This window comes from Nerophis ophidion, linkage group LG13 (assembly GCF_033978795.1).
Source record: "Nerophis ophidion isolate RoL-2023_Sa linkage group LG13, RoL_Noph_v1.0, whole genome shotgun sequence".
Classification (NCBI taxonomy): Eukaryota; Metazoa; Chordata; class Actinopteri; order Syngnathiformes; family Syngnathidae; genus Nerophis; species Nerophis ophidion.
The window spans coordinates 22,010,886-22,035,745 of record NC_084623.1 but is presented as its reverse complement, the minus strand read 5'-3'; the positions used below and the strand labels follow the sequence as shown (position 1 = coordinate 22,035,745).

Genomic DNA, 24,860 nt, shown 5'->3' with positions numbered 1-24,860 from the left:
GCAGCTAGGAGACACAGAGAGTAACAAGCGGTAGAAAATGTATTACAAAGGACAGATTCTAAAAAAAATATATTAAAAAAAAAAAAAAAAAAATTTAAACTTGGGACTCCCCGCAGGCTGGATTTTGGATGATGGCGGACCGTATGCGGCCCTCGGGTCGTATTTTGGGTACCAATGATGTAACGCAAAGCATTTTATGTACATATTGATTGTCTTTGGCTAGTTTAATGAACAAAAATGTCAAATGTGTCTGTGAGGACACCCCTGCATAACAGCTGGATTGAGATACTATAAATGTTGGTATCATTCCGACACCCAGTGACTATACAGATACGAAATATGACAACTATCTGCACCATAATTAAACACCAACACAAAGTACATGATTTTTTTATATAATAAACTGAAACATATGGATCTCATTACGCGTTGCATCAAACCAATACTGACACTAACACAGTATCGGTAATATTGGTATATTGGATTGATTTGACACAAACTCATCAGCGTACGAATGATCGATCTGTGCTGTCAACTACATAAATATCACATTTGCTAACCAACAGTGTACAAGACAGCACGTACAGTATACCTAACCTATACTCACAATGGTCATATAAAGCAGGAAAATAACATAGAAATGAATCAAATACATTTGACGAGTAAAAGGGCTGTACCGTACTTACCTTGGTTTTTGACTCCCCAGCCGGTCTGTATTACGGTAATATTAGAAATTGATTGTTACATGTATTTTCCTTAACATTCCCAACCTGGTTTCATTAGAACAACACCTTTAGATGTAGATATGAAAATAAGAAATACCGCTGCTTTATAGAATGGCTGGAATATATATAAAAATGTTTTCTCACCACTCGGCGAATTAGAGCAAGTCCTCCCCCTAAAATGTGCCGTGTCAATCTTACCTCCAATAAATAAATACATTTTAAAAATCTACCCTAAACCTAGAAATGATGCAGTTCAGCTGTGTTTTACTTGATACAATTAAAGAACATTAAGGGGGATATTTTGCGGTCTAATAACAAAAATTAAAAAAAAGCTTAATTTACGGACTGGCTCAGTAACATATTTAATAATGTCACTAACATGTCAGTATTCCTACCTTGTTGGATATAAATTGAGGAAATGGTGCCATAAGACATTCTAATAACACAATAGACTAATTGAATGTATTTAAAACAGCTTTAATAGCAAAAATTTAAATATTTGAGAAATTAGGAAGCTCACCTGACTCACCGCCATTTTGAGAAAACTTGTGTCCTGGGATAGTCACGTGACCACCACTCCTAAATGTTCCTGTCTGGGGTGTCAACATTTTCTATCACTTACACCAGTGGTTCTCAAATGGAGGTATGCGTACTCCTGGGGGTACTTGAAGGTATGCCAAGGGGTACACAAGATTTTTTTTTTATATTCTAAAAATAGCAACTTTATAAATATATTTATTGAATAATACATCAACAAAATATGAATGTAATTTCATAAACTGTGAAAAGAAATACAACAATGCAATATTCAGTATTGATAGCTAGATTTTTTTGTGGACATGTTTCATAAATATTGATGTTAAGATTTCTTGTTTTGAGAAGAAATGTTTAGAATTAAGTTTATGAATCCAGATGGATCTCTATGACAATCCCCAAAGAGGGCACTTTAAGTTGATGATTACTTATATGTGTAGAAATCTTTATGTATAATTGAATCACTTGTTTATTTTTCAACAAGTTTTGTTATTTTTACATCTTTTTTTCCAAATACCGTATTTCCTTGAATTGCCGTTGGGGCGCAAATTAATTTAAAATCTCTTCTCACTCCTGCGCTTACCAAAGGCATGCGGTAAAAGTAAGCATGCGCTAATTATTTTAAAACCTCTTCTCACTCCGGCACTCACCAAAGGAATGCAGTAAAAATTTGACTGTGATGTAAGCTTGGACCTTAAACCCTACTGAATAGCTCTTAATCTTCTTCCCTTTATGCGATTTCAAGTTACCGGTATTGAAATCAGCCTCCTCCATTTTGAAAATGATGACAGGGGAAGTGTCACTCGTGACGTCACGAGTTTGACCAGGCAGTAATACTAAGCATGCACTGATTATTTTGGGAAGCGAGTTTGACCCGGCAATTCAAGGAAATACGGTAGTTAAAGACCCCTACAAATGAGCTATATTTTGCACAGTTATAGAATTTAATAAATCAGAAACTGATGACATAGTGCTATATTTTATTTTATCTCTTTTTTTTTTTCCAACCAAAAATGCTTTGCTCTGATTAGGGGGTACGTGAATTAAAAAAATGTTCACGGGGGTACATCACTGAAAAAAGGTTGAGAACCACTGAGTTACACTATATATACTTTTTTAAAGGGATCCATTTTTTTAAAAATCGTTTTTAGGCCATCTCCATACAGCCAGAATACGACAGAATAGACAAATAGTCTCCCCCAAGAGTTGTATTGAACCATTAGATGCCCAAACATTCACACCCCTACAAAATACATCACAATTAAATTCACATCACTTACATATAAGGCGATGAGCACAAATGGAGGGGAGAGCCACAAGGATGTTGCCCTCATACATTTGATTTCTTTATTGAATTAAAGTGTTGCTCTCTTCTTTTTTTTTTATCTTACTGATACTTGCACCTTTTTTAGGCTCTATGGCGGCTTATTTTGCAGTGGTATTCATTATCCAGCTGTATAATTGAGTGTGTACAAAAATCGGAGCAACATTTCCATCGAAAAACTGAGTAATATGAAAAGCGGTACTGCCACTGAAGGTGACAATGCAAATTACTGAAATATCTTATATTAGCTTATTAATGATAAGAGACTCAATAAAGTACCATATATTAATGAATTTTGATTTACATTATCTTGGGGGCCAATAAAAAGGTGAATGGTGGTTGAATCTTGAATACCTCTGAAATACATAATTTCGGAAGTTGAGTTCAACATTCTACACTATAAAATAAAAGTATGTCCAACTTTCTCACATTTTAAGACATTTAAAATGCTTCTTTGGTCCACTCTGGCAGACACTGCAGTAAATAATTTCAAGGCACAGCAATGCATTTGTATTTTTTTGTACAGCACAGAAAATAGTCTTTTAAAACCCTTTTGGGTACAAAAATATATCAAGGTTTGACAGTCATTTCCATTTTATTCACATGTCAACAAAAAAAGGCTGCCTTTGAATATCAAACGTGCCCCAAATCAGCACACGCTCCTTTTCACATGAACCATTTTCATCCAATCTTCACCAAATTACATGTTTTGTCACAACAGTGCGTAGAATAATCAATATTTAGAGCACTGCTTCATGATCAAATTGCTATTAAAATGTTTTCCTGCTGAAAAAATTAAAAGGGGAAAAAAATCCTTATTTTCATGAGGGTGATGTACAATTTCAGGAATATTGTGTGGATGGTCTATGATAAAATACTCACTAATTTACATTTGTACATGAAGTATAGCAATTGTGGGAATTCAAAAAAAGTCTGCTGCGGAGGGACGTCTTTTTTTAGGTGTGCTGTTTGGCGCACTGAGAGCCCTTTTTCTGTTGATCTTGGCGGTCTTCTTGACGCTGGCGGAGAGCGACTTGGGAGAAGCCTTTAAAACCCCGAACTTTGGTTTCTGTTTCGGGTCAAAGGGGACTTTTGATGACCCCTCAGGGCTCAGTAATAGGCTGCGATCGGTCTTCTTGAACTCTGTAACATAAAATAGAAAAACAGTGAATGGTCACGCATCTTCTATGCAAAAATCATCGCTAAATGACATCAAGTCAGCATAATTGGCCATGACGCATGTGCTATTGTGCATGTAATTGTAATGGACTCTGGAGGATAGAGAACAATTGTTAAATGAATTTTTAAAAAATCTAGAGAGAAACAAATATGTTTAGAAATAAGTGTCGCAATACGATTTTTCACTTCCGAAACAATATGTGATCCTTTATTACCGGTCAATACAGATATTAATTCGATAGGACAGCAGAAGAAATCCTAGGACATACTTGTATTATATTGCAGTGTGGAATCTAACAAAAACTTGGATCAAGATAAATTATTTAAAAAGAACAATGGAAGTTAGACAAAGACTAAACTAATGACAGAATTATGCTGTCTTTTTTTATATTGAAATGGAATGGTAATCCGTTTTTTGGCAACACCTTAGGTTTACAATAATTCATTGAGTTAAGACCATGACAAGAGCTCGGCATCAAATCCCAGTTCAATACGTAAACCCTTAACACGCCCATTAGAATGAGAGTCTAGCCAGTAGGGTTAGGTATCATTTGAATTCGAACGATTCCGATTCTTTGTTTCAATTCCGATTCTGGACGATTCTCGATTCAGATTCTTTCTTTAAAAAAAAAAGAAGAAAAAAAAAAGGCAGGATCAAAAAAAAGTTTAGGATATTTTAAATGAGCTAGCTAACCTACAGTCTCTCTGAATGAAATAGTATGACATTCTCCATCAATTTTAACTCTATTAACTTTTTATGAACTTTACTATAAATTCCTCACGGCTGTTTTCAACTAAAATATAAATATCAAATCTATGAACTTGAATATAAATATTATAAATTATGAATACATTTTCACAGGGGTACACTTTCATCAAGAGAGCTTTATTTTTGAAAACCTCATGAAAACACATTTACACACACAAGTGTATGATGCTGCAGGTACTTAAACATGTTACCGTGCTCCCACTGATGGGCTAACCTGATGCAGAAAAGCAAATAAACAATAAGAAACAACTTGCAAAACCCAGTCCAGATTATCAGCAGGTGCAGTATAAAATCAGAGACAGTTCTTGTTTAGAAAAATGAGCATATCCGCCTTCTCAGGCAGGATGCGTGAGCGTTCTGGACAGATAGTGTCTCCTGTCGAACACGGGACACGCATTTATTTGTACTTCATCATGTTCGACTTGCACCCTCCTAAGCACGAAACAGTCCTGTCGCACGTGTTACATTTTTCTGATATTTCATTTTTTTTTAGTAAAATAAACCCACACTTTCGACCGTCGACGCCCGCTATCCATGCTTGACTGACTCGCTCGGCTACATAGGCTCGGCTATGCTAACACTTCCGACGGTGGGCGCTTGTTCGTTGGTGTTCAGCGGCTTCTTCTTCTGGGTCGGCGGACCTATTATTTTTTTCCGGTCGGCGGACTGGGTATCGAAACTAGGAATCGAAACTTAAACTTTTGAACGATTCCGGGAGAATCAGACAGTTAGTCCCGGTTCCAATCGATACCCAACCCTACTAGCCAGTAGCCACAACAACACAGCAGTTCCTCACTATGCACATTGCAATGACTGGTCACATTATGATTTTTTTTCTGTACATTTAAAACATTTCCTTGTGGTCTACATAACAGGTAATGGAGGTTCTTGGGTCAACATGTGGCATAGAATGTTTTACAGATCGTTCTAAACTGCTTCAGGATATGCCATTTTGGTGCGGGGGTGATTTTATTTAAGTACCTCCACTTTGATAGTTTCTTCTTACAGTCATCTTTGTTGTAGTTTTTAGAGCTTCCAAAGTAAGTCTACTGACGGATTAAGATCGAACTATATGCTACTTTGTATTAAAAATGGCAAAAACGGAGGATGCGTGTGCATGTATGAGCCTGTCTACCCCACAGCAAGAGGATAGCAAAAAAGAAGCTTATTGAATACACCGTTGGACTGCAATAGTAGACCAGCTCAAAAGCACTTCAGGTAAATTTCAACCATTGGTATCTGCTGACGTCACACTTTGGAAAAACATCACAAATGGGGAATATTTCAAATGGCTCATTTCCCAGAATTATGAAGGAAGGCAAGATTGTTATATAAATATCTCTGCAATGCCTTCACGGTTTGAGTTCACATTTTCGGGAGTTATGCAGATCCCAAAAATAAAACAGCAGGTTCAAACAGGTAAAAAAGTTGGTTTTGCAAAATAGGACTGCATAATTTAGAGTGAGTGAGGTTGCATTCATAAACACCTAAAACTATGAGCATCCTCAAGAATTGAGTTTGTTTTTTTAACACATTTTCAATGTTCTATATTGCTGCAATACTTAGGACAATTTGTTTTAGATTTTATTGTTGAATGTATTGCTTAGTTTTTGTGTAATTTATATAATTTTAGTATTTGAATTACTCATCTGGTCTGTTCAACTAGAATTCACAAAATACCGCAGCAAATAATGCATCAACATTTTGTTGAAAATTTGCAAGTTTAAGATTTTTAAGTACCGAATCCAGCACCAGCACCATTTTAAGTACCAATTTGCTACTAATATCGTTAAAAATGTAAATGACACCCATCGCTACTCCTGGCGCCGAAAGATGCGCACATTTGTTATTGAATACTAATAATAATAAGTAATATGCAACAATATTTATTTGATAATTTTTTGTAATGACTAATGTGTTTTAAACTGAAATATTGTTCAAATAAAAACACTCAAGCTTGTGTGCCATTGTGTGCTTGGCTGCTGTGTAGCTGCTAGCTCCTAGGAGCCAATAGTCTACCATGTTTACATTTTGTAAATAACTTAAAATACATAACCAATCTTGTGTGATTATTGGAGGAAATTTAGATGTTAACTGGCTGTGCGGCTTTGCACGAATAAACACACTGCAATACTGCTTCGGATTGTTTACATTGGAGATTTTAGATGAAAGCCAATATGATCCAATTTTTTGCCTGATATCCGATATCAACATCGGATCAGGACACCCCTAGTTCTAATAACAGCAACACCTACTTCTAGCACACATTAGTGTTTGGGGTAGATTGCAGCAAAAAGTAATCAGTTAGAATTTGTCAATATATCTTCTGAAAAGCAGCAGCTCTGCTTGTGTTAAATGTTACTATTAAAAAGGAGCCATATGTAAAGTATTGCGTGTCAAGCCATCATTAAATGGCCCTGATACGTCAAAAGGCATTAATAAATCATCTTCTTTTCGAATACCTCCGTAACCGATACTAGTAGATCAGCCGATATCCTTATTTCCAAATAAAATTTACAGCCCCGAAATCTTGCTATAGTTTACTTTTGATGTCCCGCCCTCTATTGTTTTTACCAATTAGAAAATCAGTGAGTGTGTCACATCCAGGTTGCCAGTTAAGCACCGCCATCTTCGTCTCGCTACTGCCACTGGTAAAGTTAAAAAACATGTCAGACCATTATGAATCTAAAAGGCCTTGTTACGATTCTCAACTTATTCATGACAAAGCCAAGAATAAAACAAGGATTTGTATCGGGGATGCCTTTGAAAGATGGAGACGATTGAAGACGAAGAAGATTTTTTATCTGACGCCCAACTTGCTAATTTCCTCCTTGATAGGTAAGTAAGGCATTGTCCAACTACTTGCAATACATGGAAATTGACTATTGTATGTAAAATATATTGACCAATGCAGTCTATGATCTTGTCTAACAAAGCTAGTATGTTCGTGCAACGAATGCTTAGCATGCTCGCCCGTTCAGTGGGAGCATACGTATAGCCCAGTTCGACTACACATCAACATATAGACTAACGGGGGAAATATATGCCTGAAAGCCTGTATGCTGATGTGTTATTGACAGGGCACAATATATGTTTGACAAATAAAACCTATGTGGATATGGGTAGTGTGAGTGCCTTTTTCTTTCTCAATATGCTGATACGGTGAGGAAATGGATTCCAACATTAGCACGGCTGTCATGGCAATGTGAAATATATGAAGACAACCAAATCACATGATAGAATAATTCCTCAATCGTATTTGCATATCGTGGACTACATGTACCAAGTTATATGGCAGTCCGAAAAGTTTGAAACAGTAGCCTATAGGCATACTTTGGTAAAATGTCTTTTTAGTTTTGAATCAAGCTGGATTCGGCTGCATATCTGGCAACCTCAGTCAGGGAGAGGACTATTGAATTTTGACCATGATTGCAGCACCATCTCTGGCCAAATTCTTACATATTGCTCCTTTAAACTATCAAATAACTCATGCATGTAAATTAGATGATTTTAACATCGCTGAGGTTAGTATTTATTTTATTGTATTTGTCATTTTAAAATGTATGAAGGGTTTTAAACGGAACCCTCATTCAAATCGCTACGAAACAAAACGTGTGTCAAAGACAGGCAGAAGTTTCTTACCTGCCGTTTTATTATTCTTTAGGTGGAAGGTCACCTTCTTGGAATCTGATGTGGGAGTTTGCCTCGTCTATGGAAACAAAAAAGGAGAGTATCAACAAAGAAAGTGTGATTGGGGCAAGGATTGATTATACAGTATTTGTAAATACACACTACAAACAAAACGTTAAGACTTTTGGGTGGAATCTTAGGATGAGGCTAAAATGCACAATCGTAAAATTAATTAGACCTGTAATGTGTCAGTACATTTTTCACAACTTGTTGTTCTGACAAGGAACTGAACGGAAACAGCTGAAGTGTTCACAATAGTTTAAAAAAAACAAAAAACACCATCACGATTGAAATGCGGACGATTCTGACAGACGAAACGTCCAAATATTCATCATTGCAGTAAATTACATAATAGACATTCTAAAATGCAGATATAGCACGGACACAGTGCAAAACACAGCAGGAGTAAAACAAAAGATTAAGTGCTTTGTACGCTACAACAGAAGTCAAAGTGGAACCAGCTAAAATAAAGACAATTAGCATGTGGAATAAGCCAGGATAGAATAATAATATTTACACAGTGAACAACACTGAACTAGAGATCGACAAATATGTTTTATTCAGAGCAGATACTGATCATTAGTAGTCAAGGAAGCCGAGAAATATTTGGAGCTGATATTCATTTGCAGTAAAAGTTAGCTGAATATGAATAGTATGTGTCAGACAAAACAGCTGGACAAGGCTTTAAGGTATTTTTAAAAATTTTTTTAGGAAATGTCAGACTCTTTGTTATGGTTAGCCAACAAGATTAGGGGGTTTCATAAAAAGGAGGATTACCTCCAAATTCTTCAGGACAACCTAAAATCATCGGCCCGGAGGTTGGGTCTACCACTACCACATCAAAAGTGGTAATGGAATGGCTAAATCAGGCTAGAATAAGGGTTTTAGAATGGCCTTCCCACAGTACTGACTTAAATGTGTGGACAAAGCTGAAGAAACAATTCAATGTCAGAAAACCAACAAATTTAGCGGAACTGCACCAATTTTGTCAAGAGGAGTGGTCAAAAATTCAACAAGAAGCTTGTGGATGGCTACGCAGTGAAACTTGCCAAGGGACATGTAACGCAATATTAATATTGCTGTATGTATACTTTCGACCCAGCAGATTTGGTTACAGACCCATAATAAATTCATAAAAGAACCAAACTTCATGAATGTTTTTGTGATCAGCTAGTATGTCTTTCAATCACTCTATCACAAAAAAATAAGAGTTGTAGAAAGTATTGGAAACTCAAGAGAGCCATAAAAATATATTCTTTACAAGTGTATGTAAACTTTTGATAGCGACAATGTGTGTTTTTTATATATATATATATAGTCACTACCGATGCAGTTCTGTTGTAATTGTTTAAAAAAAAATATATATATATATATTAAAAAAAAAAGGGGGGGGGGGGCATATACAGATAGTCGAAATGCCAAATATCTACTCCAATAATTGGCCAATCTCTTCTGTGAACCGAATTGGTAGAAACGACAACTTGTGCGCTTACGACGACTAGGAATTATTGATGACATGTTTGTTTACTTGGGTTCTACGTTTGTTGTTGTGTTGTTTAGAACCCAATACCAGGGTTTTAAAAGAGTAAGGCTATACCTTATTGCCAAGTTGTGTGTTTTGGGGGCTTCCTTTAGCCCTGTAGAAGAGTGGTGTCGGAGCTTTGGCATTGGCCTGAAATGTGACAAAGTCACATGATGAGGTCTTCACCTTTAACTTCTGGGGCTTATCAGCCATATGAGGTGTGGAGAAACCATCCCTTTCCTGAAGTAAAGAACATTTTTCAGTGGGCAGGTGATCTGACAATCTTATTGTTAGGGATGTAACGATATAAAAAGATCAAATCACGGTTGTTCTGACCCATTTTATCACTGTTATTACGATATTGTTGATATATATGATCAAAAATTACTTTGAAATCTTTTTATCAAGTTTTATTTATAAATTCAATTAAAGAAGAAATATTAAAGGTGACCTTTGATAAAATGTGTATTTTCTGAATTATAAATGATGTTACAATGTTGTATACTTTCGTTAAACAATGCCAAAGCGTCAAACTATAAGGTTCTTGCTTTTGGGCGCAAGTAACCTTGATACAGTTATGAATGCCTGGGCCAAGTCTTTATTCACAGCTGGGAATCAGTGGCGTCACTTATTGATGGATGTACTTATGTGGGAATTACTAATATGCAGCCAGCACAGCTCATCCCCCTCTTGCTTGACAGACAGTGATTGGAAAGGCTGCTGCCTGGGTCTTGTTATTAACTCTCGTCTAATGTAGGCCCAGACTTCCACTTTCTTTGATGTCTACAAAATAAATATTGCCATGTTTAAAAATCTTTACGATATTTTACACAAGACTGTTTTGTCAAGAATAAATTGTATTAGCCGCTAAACTTAAGTGTAAAGAGACTGTGACATTACGACTTAAACCAGGAGAAGGTAGGAGAAAGTATTACTTTCATCTAATCTTGGCATGTGCATAATTACACCGACATGCCAAATGCAACGAGACATAGGCTTCCAGAGCAGCTTTTTTAAAATGCAAGTGTGTTGTGACCGGGGGGAATCTATACATTTTTTAAAGTATAATTTCGACCATGTCTGGGGAAAAAAATTGTGGTGATGTTGGTCTTCAAGATATATATTTAACAGTGTACTTTCAAAAAATATATATATAAATTAATACTTTGGGAGGGTGGGGGTGGTTTCCTTGGCAACCTGGGAGCACTTACATAAACACCTTGCAGACACATGAAGAAAAGTAGGTTATAAATTTGAGTGTGGAACAAAATTACAGTATATATCTAGACCACAGGACAGTGTTTAAATGTAGATTAAATCAACAATGGCTGACCTAGTGGTACCTGTGAGCTCCCCCTGTTGACTTTGGCCCCTTGACTTTGCACATTAAGCCCATGGTCACCAACCTGGGCTTTTGTATCGACAGGGATTTTAAATTGGATCGTCAGATTAGCGCAGTGGAGAAAGCCAGCTTTTATTATTTACGTCAGCTGGCCAAGGTTAAAAACCTTCTTTCTAGGCAACAGTTTGAGACAGTAATCCATGCCTTCATTACATCTAGGCTGGATTACTGTAACTCTTTGTATTTTGGTATTAATCAATCCTTTCTCTCACATCTGCAGCCGGCCGACTTTTAACAAACAAGAAAAAGAGAGCACATTACTCCTGTTTTAGCCTCCCTCCACTGGCTGCCTGTGTTTTTTAGAGTCCATTTTAAAATTATCTTACTCGTTTTTAAATCCTTACATGGTCTTGCCCCACCTTACCTCTCTGAGCTGCTCCGCCTCTATGCATCCACCCGGTTCCTGAGGTCAGATGATCAGCTGATCCCGGAGGTCCCCAATTCAAAGCGCAAGCTCAGAGGGGACAAAGCTTTCTCTGTTGCGGGTCCCAAACTCTTGAACGATCTCCCTCTCCATGTGAGACAGGCCCCTTCTTTGGCTATTTTTAAAACCCTTCTTAAAACCCAATTTTATTCACTGGCTTTCAACCCAGCATGAGACTTTAAACTCTTTTTAACTTTTTAACTGTTTTTAACTTCTTTTTATCTCACACATTGTTCTTAGGGTAATTTGTATTTGCTATTTCAATGTGTTTTTTACTTCTGTTTTAAATGTTTTTTTTAGTCCGTCCTTTGCCTTTATTTCTTTGTGGTGTACAGCCCTTTGTTCATACACTGTGGTTGTTTTTAAAGGGCTTTATAAATAAAGTTGGTATGGTATGGAATGGTAATGTAACAAAAATCTCCCTTGAATACCGTTCTACTTTTGAGTGTTTAAAAGTGTTCCGTTTTAATTTGTAAAGGTTTTAGAGTATTTTTAATGATAAAGGCAAAATGAGTTTGGAACGTCCAGTTTGTGTGACGTCAGATGCACGTTCACCTCCTGTTGTAGACCTCTCCGTGTCATATTCCTATAGATCAGTGGTTCTCAACCTGTGTTCGATCGAACCCTAGGGGTTCGGTGAGTCGGCCTCAGGGTTCGGCGGAGCCTCCGACATGGAAGTATAGACACATCCGAATTATCGTGTAAATAAAAACTTCTCCCTGTCGGCGTATTATGGATACCCCCAAACAATGTTCCAATTTAATTTTCCATCTGATTTGCAGGTTTTTTGATTGATTGAAACTTTTACTACCAGATTGCAAAGGAAGACAATACATTACAAGAAACAATACAGTTTACACAGTACAGTACATATTCTGTACAACTGACCACTAAATGGTAACACCCGAATAAGTTTTTCAACTTGTTTAAGTCGGGGTCCACGTTAATCAATTCATGGTAATGTGTGTAAGGTGTGTAATTTGTTGTGAAATTATGCACTGTGTTGGTTTTGTTCTGTGAACAAGGTGATGTTCATGCACAGTTAATTTTGTACACCAATAAAAAAAACATAAGTTTTCCTGAATTTGAAAAAAAACAAACATTTTATTTTTCACTAAAGAAGGGTTCCGTGAATGCGCATATAAAACTGGTGGGGTGGGGTTCGGTACCTCTAACAAGGTTAAGAACCACTGCTATAGATCTATCACAATTCAATATCTTAGTTGCTTGGAGAGTAATGTTTTTCTACAAGGTTGGATTGGAGAATGTTGTTTCTTCATGGGGAAATACGCTAATGTCTCTTTTATACATGTTAGCATTTAAGATAGCCACTAAACTAGCTTGCTTCTTAATGAAATGTGTCACCAGTCTGTGAGTTTATCAAAGTGTGGTTATCAATCACGGTTTTTACAATCATTTGAATATAAAATGCTAATACTAACCATCAGAAGTTTTACCGTGACTTATCAATAATACCATTTATCGTTACACCCCTATAACATGAATCATAGAATAACTGACTCAGTCTGCCTGTAAAACTCACCTTAATCTTTTTGATACTAGTTGCTCTTTTTGCAACTTTGTTGACTGGTGTGGCAGTCTCGAGCTCATCCGCCTCAAACTCAAACACCACAGGTATTTTCTTTTTCTTCTTGTTCGGCTTCTCAGAGAAAGAGAATTCCTCATCACCAACCATGGGCTCATCTACATGCCAATTCAATAGCTGAGTTTCATCTTTGACTTCCTCCACCTGGGCTGATAGTTGGATGTTTTTCACAGACCTTGCAACGTGATGATCAGAGGACACTGGTTCAACATCCAATAACAAAGACTTGCCTAAAATGGCAACCTCCTTTTTGGCTTGAACAGCAGTTGTAGATTTATTTCGCCTCCTTTGTCTTTTTTTCTTTGAAGATGCGGGACTTCCATCGGTAGGACTTGGACTTATAGAATGTAAAAGTTCAGGGGTCTTTTCCTCAGGTGTATGATCTGTTTTCTCTTGAATTGGTTCCTGCTTGTTTGTCTTTTCCTCCTCTCTCACTGCTGCAAGCTCTCCCTTTGTAGCAGATACGTAACTTGGAGTTTTATCCACAAGTTTCTTTCTCTTATTCTTCTTAGCCGAGGCGGTAATGCCAGTCATGCCTGTGCCATCATCTTTTGAATCCTTACATGGTATTGATTTAGTCTGTATTGTGCTTAGCTGTGAAAGACCATCATCGTCTTTGACTTTCTCAGCTTTCAGAACCTTCTTTTTCCTCTTGGCAGGATTTATAGGCTGCGATTGAGCTTCGTTCAACATTGAGTTTTCTGACATTTCACAGTCTACTGGATTTTCCACCGTGTCACTTTGTGATTTTAAATTTGCGTCTGTCTTCACAGAGACCACAACATTGGGTTTGGATGAGTTCTCTTGGTCTAATATTCCTGTGCCAACACCCTGAGCAGTGCAAGTCTGAGGCTTTGCTAGCTCTTCCACTTTCAGCTCCAAAACTGTCATCTTTTTGTTCATCTTTTTCTTTTTTGGCTGATCCTTTTTGATTATGCAACAATTTGGGTTGTCTGCTTCATCCAAGGCGGAAACAAACGGCTGCATCTTTGCGTCATCTTCAGACCCATTTAATATAATCTTACTTTGAGTTGAAAATTCAGCATCCTCTTCATTGGTGCTTTTGGCGTTTGGATCACCGCTTGCACTTCCATCACAACACGCCTTCCTTTTTTTCTTCTTTTGCTTTTTTAAAACAACAGGGTCTATCGGTTCCATGCCATCTTTACTTGAGGTCTCACTTTGCTTGGGTTTAGATGTTTTCTTTCCTGAAGAAAAGAAACAAAAAAAATCAAAGTCATTTGTAAAATGCTTCTTTTACAGTATATGAAGAAATCAGGGATGCACAATATTTGTTTTTCGAGCTCATGCCAATTACTTTCTGCTTTTCAAGACCAGTTCTGATAACTTACAACTATTGTAACCAGAGGGGTTGGAATCCAATACGGATAGCAGTCTAATGTCACCAAAATAATTAAGTATTACAGCTGCTCTCTGAGCAGCCACCTTATCATGGTAGAGGAGTTTGCGTGTCCCAATGATCCTAGGAGCTATGTTGTTCGGGGGCTTCTATGCTCCCTGGTAGGGTCTCCCAAGACAAACAAGTCCTAGGTGAGAGATCAGACAAAGAGCAGCGCGAAGACTTCTATGGGAATACAAAAACAGAGACTCAAGATTTCTCTCACCGGACGCGGGTGAGAGAAATCTCTGACTGTTGCTTGTGCTTACGCACCAAACGGCAGTTGAGAGTACCCACCCTTATTGGATACACTCGAGGGAGTACTGGAAAGTGCTCCCCTTGGTGATTTCCTTGTCCTACTGGGGGACTTCAACGCTCATGTTGGCAACGACCGTGAAACCTGGAGAGGCGTGTTTGGGAAGAATGGCCGACCAGATCTGAACCCGAGTGGTGTTTTGTTATTGGACTTTTGTGCTCGCCACAGATTGTCCATAACAAACACCATGCTCAAACATAAGGGTGTCCCATATGTGCACTTGGCACCAAGACACCCTAGGCCGCAGTTCTATGATTGACTTTATAGTTGCGTCATTGGATTTGCAGCCGCATGTTTTGGACACTCGGGTGAAGAGAGTGGCGGAGCTATCTACCGATCACCACCTGGTGGTGAGTTAGCTGCGATGGTGGGGACATGGTGGGGGATGCCGGACAGACCTGGCAAGCCCAAACGCGTTCTGAAGGTCTGCTGGGAACGTCTGGCAGAGTCTCCTGTCAGAGAGAGTTTCAATCCCCACCTCCAGAAGAACTTTGAACATGTCACGAAGGAGGTGCTGGACATTTAGTCCGAGTGGACCATGTTCCGCACTTCAATCGTCGAGGCGGCTGATTGGAGCTATGGCCGCAAAGTAGTTGGTGCCTGTCGTGGCGATAGTCCTAGAACCCGTTAGTGGACGCCAGCATGGATGCAGTCAAGTTGAAGGAAGAGTCCTATTCGGTTCTTTTGGCTCATAAGAATCCGGAGGCAGCGGCCACGTACAGACAGGCCAAGCAGTATGCAGCTTCAGCGGGTGCGGAGGCAAAAACTCGGACATTGGAGGAGCTCGGGGAAGCCATGGAAAACGACTTCCAGACGGCTTCTTAGCAATTATGGACCACTATTCGCTGCCTCAGGAAGGGGAAGCAGTGCACTGTCAATACAGTGTATGGTGAGGACGGTGTTCTGCTGACCTTGACTGTGGATGTTGTCGATCGGTGGAGGAAATAATTCGAAGACCTCCTCAATCCCACCAACACGTATTCCTATGAGGAATCAGTGTCTGGGGAATCTGTGGTGGGCTCTCCTATTCTTGGGGCTGAAATTGCTGAGGTAGTTAAAAAGCACCTCGGTGGCAAGGTCCCGGGGGTGGAAGAGATCCGCCCAGAGTTTCTTAAGGCTTTGGATGCTATGGGGCTGTCTTGGTTGACAAGACTGCCGCATCGCATGGACATCAGGGGCGGTAACTCTGGATTGGCAGACCGGGGTGGTGGTTCCTCTCTTTAAGAAGGGGAACCAGAGGGTGTGTTCCCACTATCGTGGGATCACACTCCTCAGCTTTCCCAGTAAGGTCTATTCAGGTGTACTGGAGTGGAGTCGAACCTCGGATTCAGGAGGAACAGTGTGGTTTTCTTTCTGGTCGTGGAACTGTGGACCAGCTCTATACTCTCGGCAGGGTCCTTGAGGGTGCATGGGAGTTTGCCCAACCAGTCTACATTTGCTTGTGGACTTGGAGAAGGCATTCGACCGTGTCCCTTAGGAAGTCCTGTGGGGAGTGCTCAAGAGAATATGGGGTATCGGACTGTCTGATTGTGGCGGTCCGCTCCCTGTACGATCAGTATCAGAGCTTGGTCCGTGTTGCCGGCGGTAAGTCAAACACGTTTCCAGTGAGGGTTGGACTCCGCCAAGGCTGCCCTTTGTCACTGATTCTGTCCATAACTTTAATGGACAGAACTTCTAGGCGCAGTCAGGGCGTTAAAGGAATCCGGTTTGGTAGCTGCAGGATTAGGTCTCTGCTTTTTGCATATGATGTGGTCCTGATGGCTTCATCTGACCAGGATCTTCAGCTCTCAATGGATCGGTTCACAGCAGAGTGTGAAGAGACTGTGATGAGAATCAGCACCTTTAAGTCCGAGTCCATGGTTCTCGCCCAGAAAAGGGTGGCATCTTCAGGTTGGGGAGGAGACCCTGCCCCAAGTGGAGGAGTTCAAGTACCTGGGAGTCTTGTTCACGAGTGAGGGAAGAGTGGATCATGAGATCGACAGGTGGATCGGTGCGGCGTCTTCAGTAATGAGGACGCTGTATCGATCCGTTGTGGTGAAGAAGGTGCTGAGCCGGAAGGCAAAGCTCTCAATTTACCGGTCGATCTCCTTTCCAATCCTCACATATGGTCATGAGCTTACTGTAGCAAAAGTCATCACAACTGCCGCAATCATGTGTGTTCTTAAATGTGCTTACATGGTAAACAACTCAAATTAATTTTTTAAGCATTGTTTTATCCAGACGCACTAATTTGTCCAAATGCGGCCAAGTCAAAAATCAAAGGAACAAAATCCCTCTGCCATCTTCCACTGTTTTTTTTAAATATATTAATCGCCCGCTTAGATATTCTCTCTTCTCTTCCCAGTCTCTCGTCGTCATTTGGGAGGTGCAGGTCAATCAATCAATCAATCAATCAATGTTTACTTATATACCCCTAAATCACTAGTGTCTCAAAGGGCTGCACAAACCACTACGACGTCCTCGGTAGGCCCACAGTTCGAGATGCCACCTCAGTAGAAGCATTTATGTCTCACCTTAAAACTCATTTGTATACTCTAGCCTTTAAATAGACTCCCTTTTTAGACCAGTTGATCTGCCGTTTCTTTTCTTTTACTCCTATGTCCCACTCTCCCTTGTGGAGGGGGTCCGGTTCGATGGCCATGGATGACGTACTGGGTGTCCAGAGTCGGGACCCAGGATGGACCGCTTGCCTGTGTATTGGCTTGTCTGTTGTGATTTCCCTTCCTGGTTCAATGATCCGCCCTATCTTGCCCCTTATTGACCTGTCTGTAATGTTTTGCCCTGATTTTAACCAATCGTGAATTATAATAGTGAAGCAACCAACCAATCATGGATTTTCTTATACGTAAACCAACCAATCATCATTGATATTTCCAGTATATTTTGTCCCCTGCCTGTGGAGTTGCTTCGCTACGTAGCTTCAATTTATAAATTAAGAATTTTTTATGTAAATCTGTAGTTTTTTACCACTGGATTATCAAAAAACATACTCATTACGGGAAAACCATTGTTGTTGGCAAGTATGGCATAGACACCGATCAAGATTTTAATATACATTGTGGGTCAAGAAAAAACTAAGAAAAATGGAAAATATTTTTCAAAATTTTTACAGAGACAAAAAAAGACGGATTTCCGACTATAGACGGAAAAATCACATGCCTGATATGCATATTTAACATCTTGAAACTTGAATAGTAGAAAAGTTTACATTACCTGTGGCCAAATTAAGCACTAATGTAATAACAATATATATTAATGCAAGTAACCATTTCCCAAAGTCAAAAACATATTTTTTATTATTGTAGTATTTTTCACCTTTGTAATGGGAGTTATCCAAAATATTTAAACAAAAAAAATCAAATGGAATCTCAATCTGTGTAAACAAAAATTGCACTTCAATAAATAATGAACATCTTGAAGTGCAGTTTTTCCCCATGTGGAAAAACTTGGTGGGGGGTTTGCTTTGTTGCCAATGCCATCGCTGTATACTTGCACATTCGTGTTTCGCTGATCGGCTCATGTTGCTCATTCATTTTGAAGATCTAATTTTCTCCCTCAGGGACATTTGGCTTTGTAATCATCTTTTTCCCCTCTTAACTTTTGTTACTGAGCAGTGCTTTTCACTAGCGAGTCATGACTAGTGAGGCAATGTAATTTTGTTTTAGTGGTGACATTTTGCTACCTGGAAGGGGATGAAAAACATTTTAGCTAGTGTTGACGTTATGTGGGAACACTGACAGTTAGCAATTAAATAGAGGATGAATGACCATAATATTGATGGTGTTGGCCTCACAGCCTGCTCTCTTTGCTCTCTCTCGCTACCACACTCTAAGCTGGTGAAAGACGCTGTGTTGTGCTTTCAAAATAAAAGCATGTATACCATCCATCCATTTTCTACCGCTTATCCCTTTTCAGGGTCACGGGGGGTGCTTCAGCCTATATCAGCTACAATCGGGCGGAAGGCGGTGTACACCCTGGACAAGTCGCCACCTCATCACAGGGCCAACACAGATAGACAGACAAAATTCACACTCACATTCACACACTAGGGCCAATTTAGTGTGGCCAATCAACCTATCCCCAAGTGCATGTCTTTGGCAGTGGGAGGAAGCCGGAGTAGCCGGAGGGAACCCACGCAGTCAGGGGGAGAACATGCAAACTCCACACAGAAAGATCGAACAGGATCGAACCCAGGAACTTCGTATTGTGAGGCAGACGCACAAACCCCTGGTCCACCGTGCTGCCTTCCATGGCATATTTTTTGGGAGGGACAAATGAGTTGTTCTCTAATATTGGGGTGGACGGTTCCTACGCCTCGGTCTGTAAATATAAAATGGACTTGCTGTTTTTAAGTCTATTTTGTTACTTTAAAATCTCACTTGTCAAAAATATGAGCAAGTTTAAAATCATCACAATGCTAATTTAAGTTAGCTTGTCAATGGGACCAACCATTGTATTAAACTGGCCCAGCATTAAGCTAGCAGCGTAAGGGCCAACCTTAATCTTGTAAATATAATTTATTATTTTCAGTTCATAGCAAATTGTATTGTTGATTTAACATGATTCCTACATGCATGTGCACTTAAGTATACTAATATACTTTTCTTTGTGTGCATTGTTCTATAGTAACTTCATTGTGGAGACTACCAAATAAACAGCCTCAAGTAAAAATGTTTTTACCTCTCCTATTTAAGTAAACGTAAATAAACCATGTGTACAAAGGGCAGCCTTTGTTACATAGTAGTATGAAAATGGAGCAAAACAATATTATGTAACAAGAAAAGTATATTGATCTGAATCATTAAAAGATTTGTCATTAAATATATGTATAAACCTTTTTATACATGCGTCATTGCCAAATATGAAAATATTATCCAATGATCTCATTTTAAAACTGCCCTGACCAGGCCTCCGCAGTCACAAATTATTATTCACATGCGTTTATTTTGTAGGGTAAAGCAAAGCGGACATTGTGTTGGCGGAGAAGATTTTTTAATCTGACGCCAAACTCTCTAATTTATAGGTAAGTTAGGCATTTACGTTTCCTTATTACTTGCAATAAAGGAAAATGGACATTTCACGTGTAAACTATATTGTCCAATACAGTCTATGACCTTATCTAACAAAGTTAGGATGTTCGTGCAACGAATGCTTAGCATGCTAGCCCAGTCAATGACACATCGACATACAGGCTAACGGGGGAAATATATGCCCATTAGCCTGTATGTTAATGTGTATTCGAACTGACAGGGAAAAGTATATTTTAGACAAAAAAAACCCAAGTGAATATGGGTAGTGTCAGTGCCTATTTCGTTCTCAATATGCAGATGTGGTGAGACAATGTTTTCCAACTTTAGCACAGCTATCCAAAGAGGTTCATTAGGTCTTCCAAAAATTATGCGAGTTTGTTATTCTTAAAGCCAGACCTGTCTTTATAGCTCGGTTGATTTAGTGGCCTTGCCAGCAACTTGAGGGTTGCAGGTTCGATTCCCGCTTCCGCCATCCTAGTCACTGCCGTTGTGTCCTTGGGCATGACACTTTACCCACCTGCTCCCAGTGCCACCCACACTATTTTAAATGTAACTTAGATATTGGGTTTCACTATGTAAAGCGCTTTGAGTCACTAGAGAAAAAGCGCTATATAAATATAATTCACTTCACTTTATTTCCGCACCTGACGGTTTCGGCCACAACTGGTGCCTTCCTCAGAGTTTGTCACGGCTGATTGTGGTTTCTGGCACTGTATGTGCATAAGGCACATATGAGGTGGTATTTGGTTGGCACAATATAGTGTATCACTTGTAATGATTTTCTACTGTGTGTTTTTACATAGTAGTAGCCTATATGATTTATGCGTAATGTGGTTTTTGCGTAAGGTGAGTTGGCTCATAGAATGCCTGTCTGCACTGCAAGATGGTGATGTGCGTACATGGAAGAAAATGCAGTTTGTCAGGTTGGATGCAACATGGAGTTATGCTGAACAAAATGTGGCGGTAATTTTACTGGTGGCCTTGATTTACCATCAAAGTAGGCCTATGCGATATATAATATATTATTATTTATAATCATTTTGATGGTGGTCCGTGTGGTCAAATTAGACATTTTAGCAGGGTAATGCCAACAATCTGTCCCATCTCCTGACAAAAATATTGCTGTGTAACTTCACAAATACATTTATGTAATCGTAAAATGTGGCATAATTACTCAGTAGACCATCTTGCAAGAAGCATAAACAAGAGAAACCTACAGCGTATGACTCGTCGATTGCCATTTGATGTTCCTTGGAGTACGATTCGGATTGGGCTGCATATCTGGCAACCCCAGTCATGGAAAGTGGGAGGGGACTACAGAATTTTGACCGTTATCAGAGTACCATTTCTCGCCACATTACTACACATGGCATCTTTAACTGTATATTGTGCTGCAAATCATACTTTATCCTTAGCCTAAAAAATACTTTTCACTGACAAAGTCAAAGACACACCTTCCAACCTATTTTCATAGCTGCCAATATTGGTTTTTTATAATCTAGTAGTTGTATAGCTTTACGAATGTATTAGATTCAAATACGCTATGACCAACTATGCAGTTTAGGATGATATAATTGGGATCTCCACTGTCCTAAGATTAAACAATCCAATAATAAAGATTCAAAATTCAATACGATTTTTTGGGGGGGAAATTTCTCTTCTTGAGTTGTTAATTAGCTACTGTAGTAGCCATGGCACTGCAATACTGTATGAATAAAATTTAATTTGCTTGTCTTCCCCATCCCTGCACAGATGAGAAAGTACTGTTACTTTATTATTCTTACCTGACTCCATTGCAATACGTCGACTTTTCTTCATCTTCTTTCTGCTAGCAAACATGTCATCATCTTCATCTGTGGAGACTTCTTCTGGATATTCATCCTGGGGAAAGATACCTGACAGCAAAACAAAGGCAGAGAATGAGAAAAAGTGCACATAATAATAAAAATAAAATCTGCTGAGATACCAAACAAATACGAAAAAAAATACCTTCGCTCAGATCCCGGAGCCTGTCATTAAAGAGATAAAAAAAAATAGGTTAAAAAAACAGTTGGAAAAATGCATGAATTATAACATACCTGGCAGTAAAAGAAAGATCTAATAGTTTTTTTTTTACTTTTAGTTGTTTATCTGTGTGTGTAACAAGGCTGTCTTTTTTTGTTTTTGATTTTGTCAATATGTCAGGTGGCTTAAAGCGCTAACTTGTATTAAACTAAAATTTGACTCAGGTCTGAGTCAAATTATGACCCAAAATTCTACTGTTTCGAATATCCTAACACATTAGTATTCCAACAAACGAACTCAAAGAGGAGAAATATAACCTTAATTGAAAATGTAATTTAAAACATTTGTATGCACAAACAACACTTAAGACCTATAGAGCAGGGGTGGGCATTACGTCGATCGCAATCGACTGGTCGATCTCGGAGGGTGTGTCAGTCGATCTCAAGCCAGGCATTAACAAATATACATAAAAATGAGCAATCATCAATCATACCAAGACTTCACTTTCGTCAGTTGTTTGACATTCTCGGCACCCGAGGATCTTGTGAGATGACGCTGGCTGCTGCGAGCTCATATTTAAGAAAAAAATCACTAACAGGGCGGACGCAGAGAAACACATTTTATTTCTAGAGACTCCGTACCTACTGTCAAAACTCTAAAGACTGACTGCACAGTTCCTGTTTTCACCATAAAAGACCTGTTTCATCCTGCCTGTGCTAACAAAATAAGAGTCTCAGAAAGCTAGCGTGCACAAGCTAGCAAGCTACGGAGTTTGATGCCAATGTATTTCTCCCCCACCCTCAGCGACCGCTTTCTCACTTGCTTGCCCACCCGCACACTCACTGACGTCACTCACCTGCTGCCAGACATTAAAGGGCCACACACATATGCTACTCTCATAACAAAGTGTTTAAAAACGAGTATGCAAGTTGGACAAATGAGATGCCAAATCCAACCACTTTCATGTGGTATTGGACAGAAAGGAGGACTTTTTTTTTTCCTCCATTTGAAAATGCGGACGTTATCAGCACCACTGTGTAATTCCAATCAATGCAAGTCATCAGAATCAAATACACCAACTTATATTCTTGTCTTCATGAAAGAAAGGAATCTATGTGTGTTAAACATGCTTGTATTATCATTAAACACCATTAACTTGTTAACAAAAATGTCTCTTTCATAAATAAATAAATATAAATTATAAATAGGAATGAGGTAGATCTCCTCGACTTGGTCAATTGAAAAGTAGCTCACCTGCAGAAAAAGTGTGAGCGCCCCTGCTATAGAGCATAACCGTGCGTGGAATTACATTATTTAATCTATTAAGGGAATCAAACAAAGCACTAATATGAGTCACTTAAACTGTTCAAACTACAATTGTTCACAAATCACAAAGAATAATAATGATAAACATTTTGAGTCTTTAAAAAAAAATATATATGATTATTTATTTAATATTTACTTAGGGTATATTCATTTATTGTTCAGGTACAAACAGAGAACAAATAAATGGGAAAAACTGCTATAATATGGAAAGGCGTAGGAATAAATAAGCATTGCTTCTTCCTACATCTTTTCGGACGTGCTGTAATGAAACAACTGGAAATATGTGATACACTACATTGTAATTGTATTTTATGCATGTTCTAAATAAACTGAAACTAAACAATTGGTTCTATGACCAAGCTTGTAACTCAAATCATTCTCATCCCAACAGCAACTAGCAGTGGGGAGCCTCGTAACTCAAAATGCTGGTAAGTCAAGGTACCACTGTAATTTGACTAGCGTGGGCTTGTTCTGATCAAGCAAGAGGATTGTATAAGACAGGGTGTCTAAACTTGGAAAATTTGTGTATCATCTAATAAGGGTCAATAATTTATTTTATTTTAAAATTATGCCAAAACAATAAGCCGTTGGATGAATCTTGCCACATGGCTCCTCTTTAGACAATCCAAATATGAATGAAGTATGCTGCAAAAAATATCTGTCTCATAAGTGTAAAATAATAGACACAAATAGAATTCTGTCAGTGTTCAAGTATTGATGATGAAAGGAGCTGGTCATTTGAAAAATAGCAATGCTAGTTAATTGAAAGAAACAAAAGGGTTCTAAACTTACACTTTGATGATTTTGTAGAGTCTCTGTCTGTTGTAGCTGGGTGTGTGGCTATGGCTTGACATCTCCAGCAGTTTGTCAGCAAGAGCTGCATAGTCAAACTGAAAGAAAAAATGTAGCACAATTCAAGATCCAGTGTTAATAAGCTGCTGGCCACTTTTAAAATTGGACCCAGAAAATGAATGGGTAGACAGAAAGACTTGGCATCTTCGAAATACGCACACACATAATGAATGTATGTGTTGAGACTCATGAACGATTGCTACTAGAATTGTGCACAATTGAATAGCTTAGTTGCTTAGACAGCAAAGTGTTTGTATAAGCTTAGATAGGGGTAAATGGGAAAATACCATATCTCTTGTTTTCATGTTAGCATAGGAGATACAAGATGGCTTGATGAGTTCATCCAAGTTCAATTATGAATCTAAATTTGATATTTTTAATTTAAAACTGAACATTTCTGTGTTTAAGAACAACTTTTTTTTATATCAAACATGTTTATTTTGCTTTTCAGCAAAAACAACATTTTGCTGTAAAACCTAGTATCAGCAGTGAACTGAATACTAAGACTTTACCTGGAAGTTAACAGTAACTTTCATTCTTTGATTTTCTACCGCTTGTCCCTTTTTACGGTCGTGGGGGGTGCTGGAGCCTATCTCAGCGGCATTCGGGCGAAAAGCGGAGTACAAGAAGTCGCCACCTCATCACAGGGCCAACACAGATAACTTAACACATTCAAATTGTAAATTTCCTCGTATTCCGTAACTACTCGTTTTGCAGGACATTTATTCACTCAAAGAAATGGTATCTAATGAAGACAT

At 38.6% G+C, this 24,860-nt stretch overlaps 1 protein-coding gene across 2 annotated transcripts in view; it reads right to left on the bottom strand.

The window, feature by feature from the left end:
* Positions 1-3,159: 3,159 nt before the first annotated feature.
* The window catches only part of LOC133564359 (ribosomal RNA processing protein 1 homolog B-like), a 43,625-nt gene continuing 21,924 nt past the window's right edge, over positions 3,160-24,860 (bottom strand). The window contains exons 10-16 of one of the 2 annotated variants that reach the window (XM_061918603.1): positions 24,043-24,140; positions 21,910-21,929; positions 21,705-21,815; positions 13,113-14,383; positions 9,819-9,983; positions 8,174-8,240; positions 3,160-3,726 (exon numbers count right to left, since the gene is read on the bottom strand). In XM_061918603.1, the coding sequence (XP_061774587.1) occupies positions 3,506-3,726; positions 8,174-8,240; positions 9,819-9,983; positions 13,113-14,383; positions 21,705-21,815; positions 21,910-21,929; positions 24,043-24,140 (1,953 nt within the window). In that variant the 3' untranslated portion in view covers positions 3,160-3,505. The remainder of the gene's footprint in view (positions 3,727-8,173; positions 8,241-9,818; positions 9,984-13,112; positions 14,384-21,704; positions 21,816-21,909; positions 21,930-24,042; positions 24,141-24,860) is intronic. The other variant, XM_061918604.1, reaches the window with a different exon arrangement.